Raw genomic sequence first — 18,778 nt, forward strand, 5'->3', positions numbered from 1 at the left:
CTGCAGTTTGAGACGTGTTTACTGAATTAGAATGTTGGCACTGGTAAACATGTTTTCGAACACACGTGACAAGTTTTAAAATCAAAACTTCAGAAGCAATTTTTGCTGAAAGCAACAAGCTTACCATATACTGAAACTAAAATACCAATTTACAAATGAGCTGAAATAGTTCATACCATGGAGTTGAGGTTGTCAGTAGTAGGGTTGGGCATCGAGAACCGAGATTTTTGAACCGGTTCCAAAATTCCGATTCCAAAGGAATCCTTAAGAAATTCAAATTTCAATTCTGCCTATCGGTTCCTCATTACATTTCACTAGCGCTAGTTAGTTGTGTCCGTGATGGCAGCGTGCAATTTCCGTAGTTTCCGCTTCAGCAAGTTAAATGTGCGCCGTCATGGACCAGAGCAAGCGGCAGTCGAGGGTTGGCACAGTGCAACGCCTGTGGCAAAATTATTTCGTGCAAGGGAGGATGTACAACAAATATGGCCAAACACCTTCGCCTACACGGTGTACAAATCAACCAGTGTACCGTGTTTGCCACGTTGCGCCTGTCTCCATCTCCTGCCTCGGCGTCCTCGTCGATTGGGTAAGTGAAAATAAATAACGTTTGTCTTATTCACAACAGCGAGACAGCAAACAACTTATACATGAATTGCTATAAACTGTATGCAAATACAGCAATGTGACATTTTGTCGGCCAGTCAGCGATAAAACACTGGGGATCCTCGTCGCCAATTTGTGGTACCATAGTAGATTTCAATGATGACAGCAGGTAATGTTAAGAAAGGGTTTACTGAGATCGCTAAGTATTCAAGGTTACATGCGTAGCCACCATCTTATATTCTCTTCTTCTTACTGTATTAACGTAAAACACACGTCATTATCCAGCAGTGCCTCCTAGGGCTTAACAAGATAAACAATTACAGGACCCGACACTGAACGCTCGCGTATACAGCCTGAGAAGATATGCTCAAAATGAGCAGATATGCTCATTTTTTCTTCTGTGAAATAAGCATGTGACCTGTTCTGACTCTGCTTCTCAAAGAACCGGAATCAAGAATCGTTAAGAATCGGAATGTAGAATCGGAATCGTTAAAATCCAAATGATGCCCAATCCTAGTTAGTAGGGAAACTAACAAAAATTGTGACTTCATTGTGCTGTTACGACCACGTCATGAGACACAAGTTTTTATGGCACATCTACCTGTTGATAAAATTGGAAAGATATAAAGCAGAAAAGCATGCAGGTAATCAAAATCAGAATCAGACTACTTTATTCATCCCCGAGGGGAAATTGGGTATTCATGGGACAGGTTGCGAGACTGTAGATGGAGAATATAACTATGCAAACCAACCAGCATGCACAGATGCTGAAGATTCACAATTGCACTGCTCATTTGTTCAAGTGAAACAGAAACACAGGTCAGGTTTCACATAGTAAAGCCACACTGAAACTTGCTGCAACCATACGTTGTTGGCGTTCAGCATCTTCCTTAATCTGTCAGCTCAAACGGTCAACTGGTGAGCGAGGGAAGCCTTTTGGATGAGTGCCAGGTGAGCCTGGGGTCTGTTTCCAAAAGGTGCTAATAGAGAAGCCTACTGGAACAGCTGCTCCTTGCTTTGGTGCCCGAGAGTTTGATGTGTTCAGCTGCAACCAGCTAGCGGCATGACACACTGATTTACATGCATGGACTTAAACACTAAGATATTTCTTCAACCAATTAAAGCACCAAGGCGTAAGTCTACTGATTTGACCAGGATCTGGATTTGATCAAAGCATTACAGAAAAAAACAACAGGGCTTTCATCCTGAAAAAAAAAAGCACAAAGTGATTGGGTCTGTTTGGGTCAAATCCTATATCTGAAGATAGTTAGTTCTACTCAAGTCATCTGACAACGGTGTAGAAGAACAATCTGAAAATGTTTCTCCCACCACCACATCCCGTTTCCGCATATTCACGTTTCAACTTGCTGATGATAGACCACTGTCTGGTGCAGCAACTTTGATTATTTTAAAACTCGAGAAACCTTTCATCGATTTGTGTAGCCTCAAAGTTTGGGGACACTTTAGGTGTGAACAGACAGTTAAAACTGGGTTAGCCACTTCCTCAAAGGACGGACATATACTGCAAATGCAGCTGCCAGTACAGTACAGTATAGTATGAGAATGAAGGTAGTGGAAGGTTAGCAGGAAAGTACAATGTAATGATTTATGCACTTAGATCTAAGGTCATTTTTTCCAATTTTAAAAGAAACGTTTGGTTGACGATCTTATGTGAAAGAAAAGAGAGCAGAACATGTGTATGGTGTGTCCATTTATAGAGCAACAGCTGGCTGCTTTGGATATGGCTGGGCTAACACTGCACCACAATGGCTGCAAAGAGTTGATGAGTAGCCACAGAAGTCACTATCGTTCCTGCAGCATGTTAAATGTAGGGTATGAACATCATCCATCATTGACTGTAAATTACAGTACTTTTCCCCTTGGTGGTTGTGTTGCATTACACAAAATGATATTCCCTGTTCACTTGGTGAAAGAGTGTTTATCCAGCCCTGTTTGGGATGGGCGGGGGGGTGGGGGGGATGGGGGGTTGGACATCTGGAGGTGAGGGGTGGAGAAAGGTTCTGTTTATGTTTGAATTTAGATCCCATTTTTGCTTATACCTATGGTGTGTGTGTGTGTGTGTGTGTGTGTGTGTGTGTGTGTGGGCGGTTGTCAGTAGCATTAAAAGAAGAAAAAAAAACTCCACTAAATTACACAACATGGCTCTTTTAAGACCATGATGAGAGAATTTAAGGAATACAAAATGGGCAACATGATCTCAGACTACAAAACACCAAGATCCGCTGGTATGAATCTCATGGGTGGAGAACCCTGGTGTCTGTACATGCCTGCTACTCTGAGTCATCGATAAGGTCTATTGGTGCCACACCTCTCTGATAAAAGCCCTCCTACTCAAAAAAACCTGAGCGTAATATAGTGCTCCCACTCAGTCTGCAAGGCCCTAGGGGGACGCCTGTAACCCCAGACACGCAGCAGTAGAAGGCCTCCATGCACTACGTGTTATCTAGTCTTAGGCAAGTGCTTGGAGCAGTTCCTTGTTTCTCATTGGCCATGATTGTCTGTTACTCACTCCAGAGCCGGTTAAAGCTAACGAACAAATTATCGAGTTGTCATTTCGGGGCTGTTCGCAAAAGGCCTAAAGAGTAGCCACACAAATCAGTGAAACAGTCCTACATAAACATCTATCAGCTAAACATGCTTCACATCAATGAACGCTCACAATGTACAGGAATTACATACTGATACTCCTGACTACAACACATCGCCTCAATCCAGATTACTTCCCTTCACAATGTTAAAAATGGGTGTACACAAGGTCCTAAAGGGGTAAGGGCTTACTCACGGAGCAGTAGGCTTTCTTTGCAAAGTTCCAGTTCCATGCTGGCACAAAATGCCGACCTCTTTCAAGTTTCAATATTTACAAACACCACAAAATAAAACACAGCTGGGAGCAGCATTGTCGTTGGGGCGCGAGGACGACATCAAGTTTAAGTAAGTGCATGAGCATGTTCTGGATAAATACGACACTGAAATACAATATGAAATCAACTTTAAAAGCTGGAATAGTAGTGAGTTAATGACAACATGTATGAACTGGGTGTAAAAAGACTTCCTACGTTCATCACATCATCCGTGTCTGGCACAGAGGCTACCACCCTCTGACAGATGACTGGTGAAAATAAATGAATAGCGTTTACAGAATGGATATTAACCTTCATTGGTGTGAAAGGGGCTTTTTTTTCCCCAAACCAATGATCAGAAGAAGCACAAGTCACGTCTCATTCAACAGTAATATTGGGCGGTTCAATGTGTACTTGTAAACATTAATAAAGGAGTAAGGCCTGCACACTAAATCGTTCCCAAAAACCAATTAATTGGCAACGTTTCCATCGGTTACCTCTTCCTGAGGAACTAAGTGATTGAAACAAGTTAGTGTGCAGACCTTACGCCTTCATTTCCAGTTTTGCAATTTTTGTCTTGCACCTTGAAAAAATTTTTTGGTTGTGCACACATTTGGTTCCGCTTCTGGATACTTGTTAACATTAGGCATCATCTCCCAATGGGAACAACCAAAACTGCCATGTGGATCTCATTGAGATTTGAGGACAAACTTGTGGTATTGAATGGCATGGACTCCTTATTGTAGAACTGCACACAAGGCATTATTTCTTCATAATGCTTACAGTTACAGAGCAGAGAATGTAGTGTGGCACCACTTCAGTGTCACCATCTAATATATTATTTAAATATGATGTGATCTGATTTGTCTAAATGAAAAAGACCAGGTAATGTTCATAATACATAACCCAAGATTATGTGAATGCTGTGTGAGAGTTCCATTTTAGGGCAGATAGACCCTTTTCTTGTCCAGCTAGCTGACAGTGCCTTAAAATAAAAGTTTAAAAAGTTTAGTTTAAAAAGCCAACTTACTTTTGGAGCTTGTCATATTCCCGCTCAAAGTCTCTTTCAACCTAAAAAAAGAGAAGATTTTTTTCCCCTTCATATACACTTGTCACTGGTTTCATTATTTAACATGTGCATTCATTTCAGCATCTTTCTCTTAAATTAGTGGTTAATCACAACATGTGCTTACATGATAATAACAGTGCTCGCCCAACCCTGTCTCCGAAACCAGGCAAACACTGGTTAAGGAGGTAGGAAAGGTTCCTGTCTTGTGGTTCTGTGGGCTCATGGATTTAAACACATTGGCCAAAACAACGAGGGAGGCAACTGCCAGTTTGTCACCATTGGGTCATCTGCTTGGATGCATCTAACCCACTCCCTGGTGAAGGCCTGGGATGGCACAGGAAGCTGGGAGCCCAGTCTGATCATGTCTGCTGGGCCACAGACCCATTATACTGGAAGTGGTTTCCTCAAGCAAGGAGAACACCTACTCATCGTCACTTCAAGGCAACCACCTCTGTCCCATCCCACAGATTTGACAAACTGGCCCCCCACAAGTCTTTGAGCTGAGGTGCACTGGGATGATTTAGGCTACCTGTTGTTTCCTAGGCCTCATTTATCAAGATGTATAACTACAGTTAAATTTTCATTAGTTCTTTGTGCTGAAAATGATCTGTTCAAATCATGGACTGTTTTCAAGTTGGGCAGATTTCATTAGATTTGTTTTAGTTAATCCATAATATAAAAAAGATTAGGAACTCACGGTTTTCGAGACAATCTGCTTCTTCGGTTGGCCAATCTTGAAGGGAATCCTGGAAACAAGAATTGAAAGCAAGAAGATGAAAATATGTCACCTATGGGTACCAGAAAGTCTTTATCTAAATTACTGAATGCTTTTGAGCAGCATCACATCTATGATGGGTGATGGCAGGTGAGTATGGGTCAAAATGAACAAGTGCCTTCTTCAGATCCCGATGACTGACAATCTAAAGCTGCAAATCCCTGCTCCTTCAAGAGTCTGCAGCCCGAGCCCTTTGCATCTAACTTGTCCCCACCCGACACATATGGATCCCATTTCAGGCGGATGTCACTAATTAGAAGTGGTTATCCCCTCTGCTCTGTGTGGCTTGCCTGCAGGAGCCCCGTCACCAATCAGACACAGATCCCCACGCCGTAGACTGTATAAAATGTTAGAAGCATGATATTTCAGGACACTTGACACGTTGAAGACTTACAGCTCAGTATGTCAGTATGCTCAAAATGACAGCGCAAATACAAAAAGCTTGCCATAACAGAACACTCAAGACCAACGCTACCAATTAATTAACAAACATGTCATCAGGCTCAACACAACAGCAGAAGGGAGGAATTTCATGACAACGAATTAGTTGCAACTAATTTTCAGAAAAAAATACAAACTTTTCTTTACTCTTGAAACGAAAAACACACCACAAAACTAGCTTTAGTTTTTCTAGACCCCCCCCCCCATCCTAGTAAAACAGTCTTTTATTCTTCTTTCTTTGTGCCTTAATAAGTTGTTTCTGAGCTTTTGAGTGCTTTGGAAACCTCTGGGAAAGAAAACGCTACTGTTGCATTGCAGATGGCTGCAGAACGTCATTGATCTGACACTAATAGCCTGGAATCCAAGGTACATGATGGACAGTTGCTGTTGACAGGCTGGGTGAGGCAGCAGCTGCGTCAAAAGAAAGGTGTGTAGACTAATGAGATGGAGAAGGAGGGTGTGAGGTAAGGGCGTCGCGCAACCAGAAAATGCAGCTGATGTGAAGAAGATCCTTTTGATGACAGCTCAATCACAAAACTCAACATGACCATATAAACAGTAGAATTAATCTGGAACACAAGAAAAACAAATGAAAAACTGCTTTCAATTTCGAGAGGGGGTTGGGGGCGCACCTACCGTGCTCCTTTCTTGTTCATTTTGTCGAAAGCTGAGGTAGATGTTTGTATTCTTTATTCTACTTTTCGCAGTATTGTAAACTAAAATCCATACGTGTCCCATGGCCTAAAATTCTTTTCAGAGGGGATTCATGTTCACAAATGCCTGTTTAACAACTGATAACATCGAAAAAGTTGTTGGTTTGTGCTTTTGCCAGACATTTCTTCAGTTGAAAAGAAGTGGTTTCATGTATGCCATAGTTCATAGTGAGCCATTACCAACAGGGAAAACACTGCCATCAACTGAAATCTTCACATCTGTTTTTGGATGACTCATCTTCCTCCAATGAATAAAAAAAGAATACTACAGATTTAACCATGATCACATCAGCATAGTCGTGATTATGTATGCCGTCACTTTCCAAAACTGATAAATGCAGCTTGAAGTGTGACTTGAATGCAAAGATTTAAAACAAAACATGAACTGGAATTCATGTTGATCATATCAAAATGTTATATGATGTTGCTATTTGGAATTCAGCATTTGAACATGAACCAAAGCAACAAAGCATGGAATCAAGCCTTATTCTATGATCAGAAGTTTCTGGGGAATTTGAATTATGATAGCCTGCCTGAGAACTAAATAAAGAATAAAGTATTCTGATTCTGAACTAATGTTACCCACATAATTTTTTGAAATTTTGAGGAGCGATAGTTTTTGCTCTGGAAACCACATTCATGGCTGGGTCCGTTCCAGCACCTGTTTTAGTCAGGCTCACATTTTAAAGTTCCCATGCAACAGCATTTGCAGCGCTGCAGACCTTTGCAACTTGACATATCTGAATGAGATGGAACAGTCGGATGGGGTTATATGGGGGGGGGGGGGGGTCATCAATATTGGCTAGTTTCAGTTTGGTGGTAGAAGATGTATTTGGCACATTTGGCGTATATTGTTTAGACTCTATACTTTTTATTGCTGATATTTTATATTTTCTTATCTTTTATGTATGCACCATTTTGAGGTTGATATAACTGCAATTATGTTGTGCTTGCACAATGACAAAGTTCTTGAATCTTGAAAGAGAAAAACATTCTCATGAAGACAAAAATATTTTCTTTTGTGAACTTTAGCAACATAATGTTAAATACATGTAAATTAATTGCAGATACAGAAATACATTCATAGTACCTTTAAAGCTGCTGTGTGCAGTGCTGCAGGCTAATTCTATTTGAAACCTGCTATTTAGTGACGTGAATAACAATAACAAACCAAAGTAAGCAAGACAAATTTAAATAGATGGAAAGAAAGCAGATATACAACACTTTTGCTAACATCCGCCATTTTCAAACACCCACAGCAGATATCAGTTTGCCGAGCTGCGTAGTTAGCTGAGGACTTCAAGTGCAAGCCAAGTCTTTTGGGGGCTTGATTTTAAACACCAAAAATGACTCAGCGGCCCGGCTACGGAGATTTTGAAATCCATAAAGAGTTGTTTCAATTAGTCCCATTTAGTAGTCATATCATACTTCAGGGAAGCAAAAACATTACATATTGCACTTTCACGAAAGGCTTTTATGTGAATATTAAGTAACGTCAGCCCCGAAGTCCCATGTTCTGATGTAGCCTAAATTGTGACATTTTCTGGGAGACACATTCAGACCAGTTGATGAATGTTCAATAGATTTACATTTTTCTAGCAGTCTGGTCAATTTTCCAGCTCTGGGTGGCCACTGTAGCCAAACGAAATATTGTTTGTGAACTTAGTGTTTGTTTGGGTTTTGATTTTCAATGTTCACAGTAATGCAGCCAATGCCTCTTCAGAATGTGGGCCTACTAGTCTGCCCTGGGAATATTGCCCTTGGTACTTATGTCCACAAAGTTGTTTTCCATTTTTATACTGTTTTTGTCCATGAGCCTGAAGGAAATTCATTTCTTAGCAATACTGAGAACCTGCCCAAGGCGCTTGAAAGTCACATTCACAAATTGTCTTTGTGTAAATTTTCCTCTTAATGTCTTAAAAGGAAGATGGTCTACGAGTATGAAAATGTAAAAGAACATTATAGGTCCAGGGCAAAGACAATTCTGCAGAAGGGTCATATGAAAGCAGCCACTCATCTTAACTCTTCCTGAGGACACTGTGTTACTGGCAAATATACAGAACAGGAAGTAGGCAGAGAAAGAGACTGTGGCAGGCAACCAGAGGGAGAGAATGAGAGGGAGGATGGTATTCGTTGTGAGAATCATCTCTGATGTTTGTTCACATGCAAGTATGTGAAATTATTTCTGATGTTTCTTCACTCACACGTGAATCTGCAGAACTCTTAAATATAGAGGCATGGGCAAGTCTAGTCCTGTAAACCTTGATCCCCACCTCAAAAGGAAAGGCTGGCCTGGTCGTGTCTATCGTTTTCCCAAACCAGTTTAAATCAAATTTCCATGTGAGGAAAGCTCTGATTGGCCAACCCTCCCCAACCTTAACCAATCAGAGACAGGCATTCCCAGACCTTAACCAATCACAGGCAGGCGTTCCCAAGTGAGTTGGGGGGGAACTCTCGTGGCGTGGTCACATGGTATTTGGAGATTTTTGTCTGATTAAAGATGGTAAAGACTGGATAATTATCATTTCAAGCACAAACCTAACCTTATTGTTACAGATGTGGGTAGTTTACCTCATTAGCCTGATAAAAAGGTGCCCTGTCTCGTGATAAGACACTGAAATATAAGATCAATAACTGTATAACATTTGAACTCCTTGCTTGCTGACAGCGGCCCCGCCCTCACATATAAATCTATTTGTGATTGATGTAATTTTTGACCTGTCACAGCGTTGCATCGCTTGAGTTTTGAATTAAATTGGCGGGTGGAATTAGCTAACAGCGTAGCAACGGAAGAAGGCTAAAAAGCTACTTTATCAATACGATCTCAATCGGGCTAACAAAATGGACATCAGAGATTAGTTTTAAAAAAAAAAACCTGGCATCCAACAGTTGCCTACCAAAATGGGGACCGCCGGTTCGAATCCCCGTGTTACCTCTGGCTTGGTCGGGCATCCCTACAGACACAATTAGCCGTGTCTGTGGGTGGGAAGCCGGATGTAGGTAAATGTCCTGGTCGCTGCACTAGCGCCTCCTCTGGTTGGTCGGTGTGCCTGTTAAGGGGGGAGGGGGAACAGCATGATCCTCCATGCACTACATCCCCCTGGCGAAACTCCTCACTGTCAGGTGAAAAGAAGCGGCTGGTGACTCCACATGTATCGGAGGAAGCATGTAGTAGTCTGCAGTTCTCCCCGGATCAGCAGAGGGGTTGGAGCAGTGAGCGAGACAGCTCAGAAGAGTGGGGTAATTGGCCAGATACAACTGGGGAGAAAAACGGGGAACCCCCCCCCCCCCAAAAAAAGCAGCTCAAGCAGCACATCAGCGTCCTCACTCTCTGTGCCGCCACAAGCCTGTGAGCCCTCCACCTCTCCTGATGCTACAACATCGCCGGCGCCACTACCAGCAGGCCGCCGGAGAACCAACATCCTCAGTGCAGCGGCGCCACAACCAGCAACGCCAGGCTCCTCGAGCTCAGCTGCAGCAAAATCTGTTGCGCTTGCTGCTAACCAGACCAGACCAGAGCAAGCACCTCTGCAGTGATCAGTAGCCTCGGATGACCTCGGTGATAATTTGCCCAACCAGGTAAAACTGGACACGTTTTCAGCTCGAATGAGTTCAGGGAAGAAACAGAGTTCTGCAACTGCATGGTACCACAACAGACCCTGGCTGGAATATACAATTAAAGCTGACGCATCCTTTTGTTTTTTTGTGCCGCAAATTATGTGAGGGGTGCTGGAGCCTTGTTATTATTATCATTATAACAATAGTAATAATAACAATTATAAAATGCTTTTCGTTAACTAAAACATTAAAACGCTGTAGTGCGGCAGTGTGCATGCAGTGGTCCTGTTGTTGCCGTTTTGCAGTTGCTGTGGTGATTTTGTGTACCCCCTCGTGAAAGTAAAACGCCCCATCCCATTGAGCTGCTCTAGCCCAGGTCTGAGCCGAGAGTCGTCTTCAGTGTTTGACAAATATTAGCAAAATAACTGATGACAAAACATATTAAGAGTTGCACTGATTGCTCAGAAGGGACACCCTCATTAGACGGGCTACTTCGGAAAACACTGGAAAACACTGGTGGCAGCAACTTGACGACTGCACAGTAAGTAAAAAGTCCACTGCATTTTCCATATATACCACACAGACGTTTATGGGCTTAACGAATGAACGAACGAATGAATGATCTTTACTTACATTGCGCTTTCTACAGCAGAACCATCTGTAAGATGTGTTGCAAACGCACTAAACAGGCAATGTTGTCAAAGTAACAGGCCTATGTCACGAGGATAACGTAGGTTATGCCTCACCCTCGTTATTTTCCTAGGAACTATTCTCTTAGACCAAATTACACCTACATGAAACTGCTCAAAGCAAGGTCTGTGGATTATCTTGCGTGACCGGGTCATCATTTCTGGAAAGAGACATTACTGTTGAGTTTTTCAAATGTATTCTTTTGGCGCTTTCAGCAACACAAGCCGAGTGCCATCCAGTTCCATTGTATTTGACAGAACGCAGACATCGACATCTCACAATACGCTGATATCTGCAAAACTCGGCAACTCACACCAAAATGATCTAGATGGATAAACAGCACTACAGGTAAGGGGGGGGGTGTATTTTTGGATTTTGGGGTAAACTGTCCCTTTAAATCATAGCTGCTTACTAGGGGTGTCACAATTTCGATTCTAAATTGACAAACGATCAATCCGCCTACTTGCACATGTGCAAAGGTGAAAAAACACAACACTTAAAACACAACACAGCGTAGTGTAACTACGGAGCTGGGGAGGTGACATGGACGAAATGTTTTTGTAAAGCGCGTATGCGTTTTATAACTCGCATGCTTACTTTATAAAAAAATTAATGTCCACGTCACCTCCTGGGCTCCGTACTTACTGGCAGTCTGCAGTTGCACTTTTCGAGACACCATGGCCGCTGCCGGAGTCGGAGATGACGGAGAATCAACAGAACTGGAAAATCCTGAAATCACCGGTATGGCAACATTTTGCCTTCCCCAGTGAGTTATGTCAACAACGGCCGTGTCCTTTACAGAAAAACTACTTTGCTCCCAACTGACTGGTGAAATAAGTTATTGTTAATTTTAGGTAAATTATTTAAATTTGACCATATGGCCTTAGTGCGGTACATCCCCGCCAAAAAACATGGTGGTTTTGTCACAATTGATACCATGTAGCCTCTTTTAAAGAAGATTTTGAACATGTACATGACAGTTGTCAGGTCTTAAAACCAATGATCTGTTGATCTTTACAAATAAAGACTCGATAGTCTAACAATGGCATGACCTTAAAATCAATCGTGGATTTGGAGAATCATGACACCCCTGCTGCCTACTGCCCATAGGTGTGGAGTATATCAATAGAGAAGAAAAGGGAGAGGGAAGATGGCACCCAAAAGGAAGTTAAGAGTGCATTTACAGACTGTGAGCTAAGACGCACAAGAAACCTAATTCTCCTTTGCAATAATTCACTACACTACATGTTCACAATTAAAACATGCAATACTTAAGATCAGTGTATATGATGGAATAGTGGCAATAGAGTAACACAAGAGACCACCAAATTTGGGCTTTTACAGCAAAAACCTTTCTCGGGGGGCGGGGGGCATTCCCCAGAACCCCCTTAGCTGGCTACTTTCTCCCATTGGCTGGCTACTCCATATCTTTGTGGAAGGCCCTGCAACATGCTTCACGTCACTCGGGCCCAGTCTGCACGTAGGCAATGAACAAAGAAACAAGTCATCTGTTGCGGGTTACATTATGCATCAACTGTGAGAACCAATGGCTTTCCGCTAAAACTGCAAATGTGTACGCCATCAAGAGAATTATGCATCACCCAATCTAGCATATTCTGTGGAATACAGAGACCTGGTTGAAGATGTTGGGGGGTGGAATTGTTCAGAAGATGACCCCAGAGTCAAACCTCTCACGTCATTGAAGCAAGTGTGCAGGGCCTACTGGAATGCATCAGTCAGCAGAGTCCATAAAGGGCTCTTTTCACCAGTCACGCACCCCATTCTTGACCTTGTGTTTGGCAGTGCGTGCTGGTGGAAGCGTCGCTTGCCAGTTACTGACCATCTAACTGAACTGAGTGACGCTGTCCTTCTTGTGTGATCACTGGCACATCCTGACTGTGACACAGAACAGGGTGGAGCATAGTAAAGGATTTAATGCCCGTGTCACAGACATCCATTGAAATCGTTTGTAAGATGATGAGTTATTTCTCCCAATTAGCTTTGTATTAAACTCTACTGAGGAAGCGAGAGACAACCACACATAAATTTTCATTTTCAGAGTTTTCAAGCCCCGCGGTTATGAAGAAGCTCTGAGCATGAAGATATGGTTTGATAAACCAGGCCCTACAATGGAGCTACAAAAAGACAGGAAGGAGAACATGACATTAAGATAAAGATTATGGTGATATTTATACATTAGCAATATTTTCAAGAAGTCAATGCAAAGAAAGACTTTTCTTGCTATACTGATGATGCCTACTTTATTATCAGGGCTGGGCAGTAATGGAATACAAGTAAAAGTGTTGCGTATTCAGAGTACAGACATGAAGTATCTGTATTCAGCATATGTTAGTTTCAAAACACCAGTATCGAGAGTACAGTTATTTCATAAATTTTGAAGAAGATACTTCTAGAATATTTCCCTCTAGATTTTGAAGAGAATACTTTTAGAATAGTTCCCTCCTAATCAACATTGGTGTTACAGGTGGGACTATGTGTTCAAGTTTTGTTGGCAGGCAAGCATGATATGTGAAAAATTTAATGGACAGAAATTGTCTTTTAAATGGTAGGCTTAGGCTGCAGTCTGCAACGATAAAACATCCATAATTTGCCACAACAGATTTAATCAGTGCATCATAGTTCATGCAGTGTGTTTATGTGTGTGTCTCATTCATGCAACATGAAAGTAATAGTAAGGTGAGGTCAACTGAAAAGGACCCCTATGAAACTTAAATGCTTGCCCGTCAAACTTATATGTCCTGGCACCAATCCTGTTCCCAATTAAAAGTAACGGTGCCATCTTTTAAAAAAAACATAACCATTTTCAAATCAGCATACACACATTTCCTCCTGCGAGCACAACAAGTTGGTACCAGCACAGCAGCAACTGGCAGATGGTCAACACATATTGAGAGAATGGTATAATATGTGTTCTCAATATATGAGTATCACCAAAGAATAAGGAACAATATGACAAAAATACAGCACAACTGTTTCATTTTTCTTTTAAATCTGTATTCTAAATGTAATCTGAATAAGTTACCCTTTTTGAGTACTGTAATCAGATGTTACAGATTACATTTAGTAGTGTAATGAGTATCCCAGCTCTAGATATTCTGCCCAGCCCTGCCCTGACACTGAAAGAGAATGTGTTTAAGGTTTCTATTAAGCTAATGTGTACATATAGCATTTCTGCAATGCAACGTTCCCCTTGTGTAACTTAGTGAAATTAGTTGTGGGTACATTTTGTTTAGAGGGGGGACCTGCATACATATACTAGCTCTCATTGGCACATAGCTGGGAGACCTACCGTAATGCAGGGTCATATCATTTTCAGAGACCTGATACATGGTCGAGTAATTTTATGATGAGCATCAATATAATACCACCATCGAAGTAGGGCTGGGCAATAATTCAATCAGCATTGATTATTATCGTAATCATTATCATTTATCAAGAAAAATTTATTGGGATGAAAAGTAGAGAATCGTGATACATTTTTGTCGTCTGAATTAACAATAATGAGAATCTATTCCCTAAAATGTCTTACAAAATGGGGTCTAAAATATTTGAGGGAGTGTTGAACCAAATAGTTCAGTGTGTTGAACAAAGGTAGGATTCTTAAATGTGGTATTTTTGCATATTCAATAAGCTATCGTAATATATATATATAGTATACACACACACACACACACACACACACACACACACACACACACACACACACACACACACATACTGATGAGCCAAAACATTATGACCACCTGCCTAAATGCTGTTGGTCCTCCATGTGCTGCCAAAACAGCGCTGACCCACCGAGGCAGGTGGCACGTGTCAAATTGATGTTCACATGAATGGCTGGACCCAGGATTTCCCAGCAAAACATTGCCCAGAGTATTACACTCCTTCAACCGGCTTGTCATCTTCCCACCGTACATTCTGGTGCCATCACTTCCCCAGGTAAATGGCACAAACGTACACAATCATCCACGTGATCTAAAAGAAAACGGGACTCATCGGACCAGACAACCTTCTTGCACTGCTCCAAGGTCCAGTTCCAACACTCACCTGCCCACTGTAGGCACTTTCAATGATGAACAGGGGTCATCATGGGCACTCTGACTGGTCTACAGCTACGCAGACCCATACGCAGCAGGGTGCGATACATTGTGTTGTGACACATTCCTCCCGTAACCATCATTAAAATTTTCTGTGAGCTGTGCCACAGCTGACCTTCTGTCAGTTTGGACCAGATGGGATGGCCTTTGTTGCCCTTGCCCATCAATGAACCTTGGGCACTCAACACCCTGTCACTGGTTTGTGGTTTGTCCCTCTTCAGACCACTGTTGGTAGGTACTTGCCACTGCTGACCGGGAACACCCCACAAGCCTTGCCGTTTCAGAGATGATTTGACTCAGTCATCTGACCAGGACATTTTGGCCCTTGTCAAAGTTGCTCAGGTCTTTCCTTCTCCATCCAACACATTGATGTCAAGAACTGATTGTTCGCTTAGCATCTAATCTACCCAGACGTTGACATGTGCCCTTGTTTGGAGATTATCAACATTATTCGGTTCACCTGCAAGTTGTCATAACATTTTGGCTCATTAGTGTATATTGATATTGTGCAAAATTCCATTTGATTATCGTGGTGATAATATTTTCCATATCACTCAGCAGCAACTACACTGAAGCCTTCAGTAACTACTGTGCTTGCCTTCAGCATTAGACACTGCAAAGCATTATATCACGATGAATGGAAAGTCATTTGCTGGACATGTCTTATAGCTAGTAACTCTCTCAGCATTGAGAATAACTCATGCTAAAAGCTTTTATTCCACGTAGGCTATATTGCATCAACCAAGTTTGAAAGTTTCATCTTAAAGGGTTGTTGTTCTCTCAGCAGATTTCTAGGCACAGTCTGGAATATCTACGTGACAATTCCATTAAAACAGATATTATGAGCCAACCGTGTGTTTACACCGAATGAGACACCACATTTTTAGGCAACACCAATCATTTTAGGCAACACCAATCAATGAAAAGTTGATGGAAAAAGATGAAGGTGGTTTGCTCCAACCAATGCAAATTGGGAGGAATGATCACTCACTTGAATTAGGAAATATAGCCCTGTGATGGCCTGGCAGCCTATCCAGGGTGTCGCCCTGCCTGCCGCTCAATGACTGCTGGAATAGGCTCCAGCATCCCCGCCACCCTGAGAGCAGGATAAGCGGTTTGGATAATGGATGGATGGATAACTTGAGAAAATATTTCATCCTTAGTGAAGAGGCAATAACCAACTGGCTTGAGCGCGTCTACTAGGAAGCGGTTCCCACTCCTCGAGTACTGGATAAGATATAGGACAATCAAATAGCTGCCGTGTGCTCCTTCCTGCAGTTATATGGTAATGTTGCAGGATAAATGCCTCATCGGGATCGAAATATGAAACAACAAGCACAGAAGAAGGTCGGCAAGGTGTTTGGCTTTGCCGGGGTATGTTCCATATATTCACTTAATGTCAACTTGCCCCATCGTTATGTCAACTGCAAGAATAGATCAATGCTTAATATTAGGCTCAAGCATATTTACAAGGAGAGATGCTAGTGTGCTGGTACACTGGTTGAATGATGCCATGATAATGTTCTCTTGTTATCTTTGCACTCTTCGTGCTATTTTTGCTTTGTTGAGCGACACCACATTACTCGGTGGTTGCGTACAAAAGCAGAGTAAGACTTTCATCTTCACACCACATTTCCTTAAGTAAGTTGTTAACTTTCCAACGGATGTCCAGCGTAGTCAACAAAAGCAACTGAATGAAACATGCCCCGCTACTACATAAAAAAAAAAACCCAACAGTGATCTAATGGCAATAGCTTGAGATATTTTTGACCTCCTGTGGACTATCTCATAACACAAACCTGATATCCTAAGCTTTACTTCAATAATAGGACATAAGACAGTGGTATATCTTCTTCTAAAATAATATTTGCATCAGCCATACAAGCATAGGGAAGACAAAGCACCATGTTGGCTTCAGTCTCTGTATGTTCCCTGACCAAACAAATCAAATTCCTCGCACACCAGCCCCGATGTACGAGTGGTTGTGTTGCCTTGAGAGAAAACATCCCCAATTCCTATTCCAACCAATAATCTGTGTGTGATCAACTCTTTTAAAATCAATTGTTTTGAGGTAGGGCATCCTTGGATTGTTAGAGGACATGTGCAACGTCATCCTTTCAAACCCATCACACGGATTATTAAAACAACATAATCATAATCCATCTTCAAACGTCCAATAAGAAGCAAGAAGCAGTAAGAAGCCAGAGTGATTGTAAAACACATTTGCATGCCTTGACATTTTCAACTGCAGTTTGAATTTTGGCAGGTGCGCCTTCTCGGCCAAGTATGCTGCCACCTTTACAGTCAGCTGTGGGAGCAAAAGCATACTGGCCCACACCCCTTGAAATCGTACATAAATGTTGAGAATTCGAGTAAATCCAAAGACAAGTTTCATTTGCACTTGTTTCTTTTGGAGAAACTAGATTTTAGAAGGAAAAAAATAGAGCTTCTGGTAACTGACCAACACCGCCCCCCCCCCAAACTGTGTCAAATACAAAAGGAGATTAATCACAAGATATAATTTATGATTAACTGCTTAACCACGTCCTCCACGCCTCCAATAGGCCCCCTGCAACAGGTACTTACAACACCCCGGATGTGCACGTCAGACCAAAATAAGGTCACGTGCATTATTTTACCCTGTTGTGTAAGGCCCCTTGCGACCTTGTTCAGATATAAATAAAGTTGATTATCATTACAACACGCGTTGCTGAGCACGTGGCTAGCCAAAATAAAACAAAAAATAACAATCACCAATAGGTTGGCGTGTGACTGTTAAAACACGCAAGGGGAGGGGTCACAGGCAACGAGCCCCCCCCCCCCCTTATAGCCCCCTGCAGCATTACTACTACGGCTGTACACCAGGCCGTTCCAGCTGTCGGTGCTCAAGGGCACAAAAAGCACAGAACTAAAAAAAAATTTAAAAAAAAAGACGTCGAGTTCTGCCGGCCGACGTGTGTCCAGCTGCAAAGCCCGGTTAAAAGTTTCACGGCGAACCTCCTAAACCATCTTACAAGGTGGCACCTTGTTCGGGGGTCCTACACTGCGTGCTGAAGACGCACGGCGCAAACGGTCTGACGTGCGTTCGTTTTGCTCTTCTTCTCTCCCCGAGTGCGGCGCTTCAGTAACCGCTCCGCTACGCTCCGCTCCGCCGGGCGATCGTGGTGCGTTGCATAGTCCGGGGAAGCAAACCCCGTCCCGTGTTTCTCGACATAGCCGCCCGGAACGGAGTTGTCCGCCGCGGCTCGCGTTTAAACGGACAGTCGGTAAACGTTTAGAGGGGGAGGGGAGGTCGACGCCGAGTTCCATTAAAAACAAACTCGCGTCGCTGACCAACAGACGCGGAACCGCTTGCGCCCCAGGAAATAGCCGAGCCCCGCCGGACTAGCCATCTGTCGGGCGTAAACAATGGCGAACCGAGAGTTGACGCGCTTGAGCTAAACGCGCTACAAGCCTCCGAACTCTCAACGGCGCGGCTGACCGCAGTACATACCAGCTCATCTTGTCCCGGTTCCTAGTCCACTTTCATTTGGCTAGCCTTTATTTCCGCCGAGACGCTCATCCCCCCTCCGCCAAGCTAGTTTAACCCTTCGGACTGGAACAGGAAGTCGGAAGCTCAGCCGCCGCGCGAGTTTCCTTTAAGGAAGTTGTGTGGCGGAGGCAGGTGTAGCGAAAATGGCAGAGGTGAGAATAAAGCTCGTCGTTAGTGTGCTTCGTCGTCTAAAAACGGTTGAAGGTGTCAAATGGATATGATTATGTATCTGTCCTTCCGATTCAAATGATTTCCGGACCAATTATTGGCGTCGTTGTCTTTATTCAAGTACTTACATAGAAATAACAAAACAGTTGCAATACAACAAAATGAAGTGCCAAGTAAACAGGGGGAGCACGTCTCCCCATTACAAAGATATAGTAAAGTTCATTACAATATTCAGTTCGTAAAAGGACCT

The 18,778-nt window shown here is 42.7% G+C and overlaps 1 protein-coding gene across 1 annotated transcript in view; it reads right to left on the reverse strand.

Annotated features, from left to right (window-relative positions):
* bin3 (bridging integrator 3) overlaps positions 1 to 18,460 on the reverse strand; it is a 40,538-nt gene extending 22,078 nt beyond the window's left edge. The window contains exons 1-3 of the mRNA XM_056287149.1: positions 18,322 to 18,460; positions 5,231 to 5,279; positions 4,495 to 4,535 (exon numbers count right to left, since the gene is read on the reverse strand). Of these exons, the coding sequence (XP_056143124.1) occupies positions 4,495 to 4,535; positions 5,231 to 5,279; positions 18,322 to 18,329 (98 nt within the window). The 5' untranslated portion in view covers positions 18,330 to 18,460. The remainder of the gene's footprint in view (positions 1 to 4,494; positions 4,536 to 5,230; positions 5,280 to 18,321) is intronic.
* Positions 18,461 to 18,778: the final 318 nt, after the last annotated feature.

This window comes from Lampris incognitus, chromosome 1, assembly GCF_029633865.1.
Source record: "Lampris incognitus isolate fLamInc1 chromosome 1, fLamInc1.hap2, whole genome shotgun sequence".
NCBI lineage: Eukaryota > Metazoa > Chordata > Actinopteri > Lampriformes > Lampridae > Lampris > Lampris incognitus.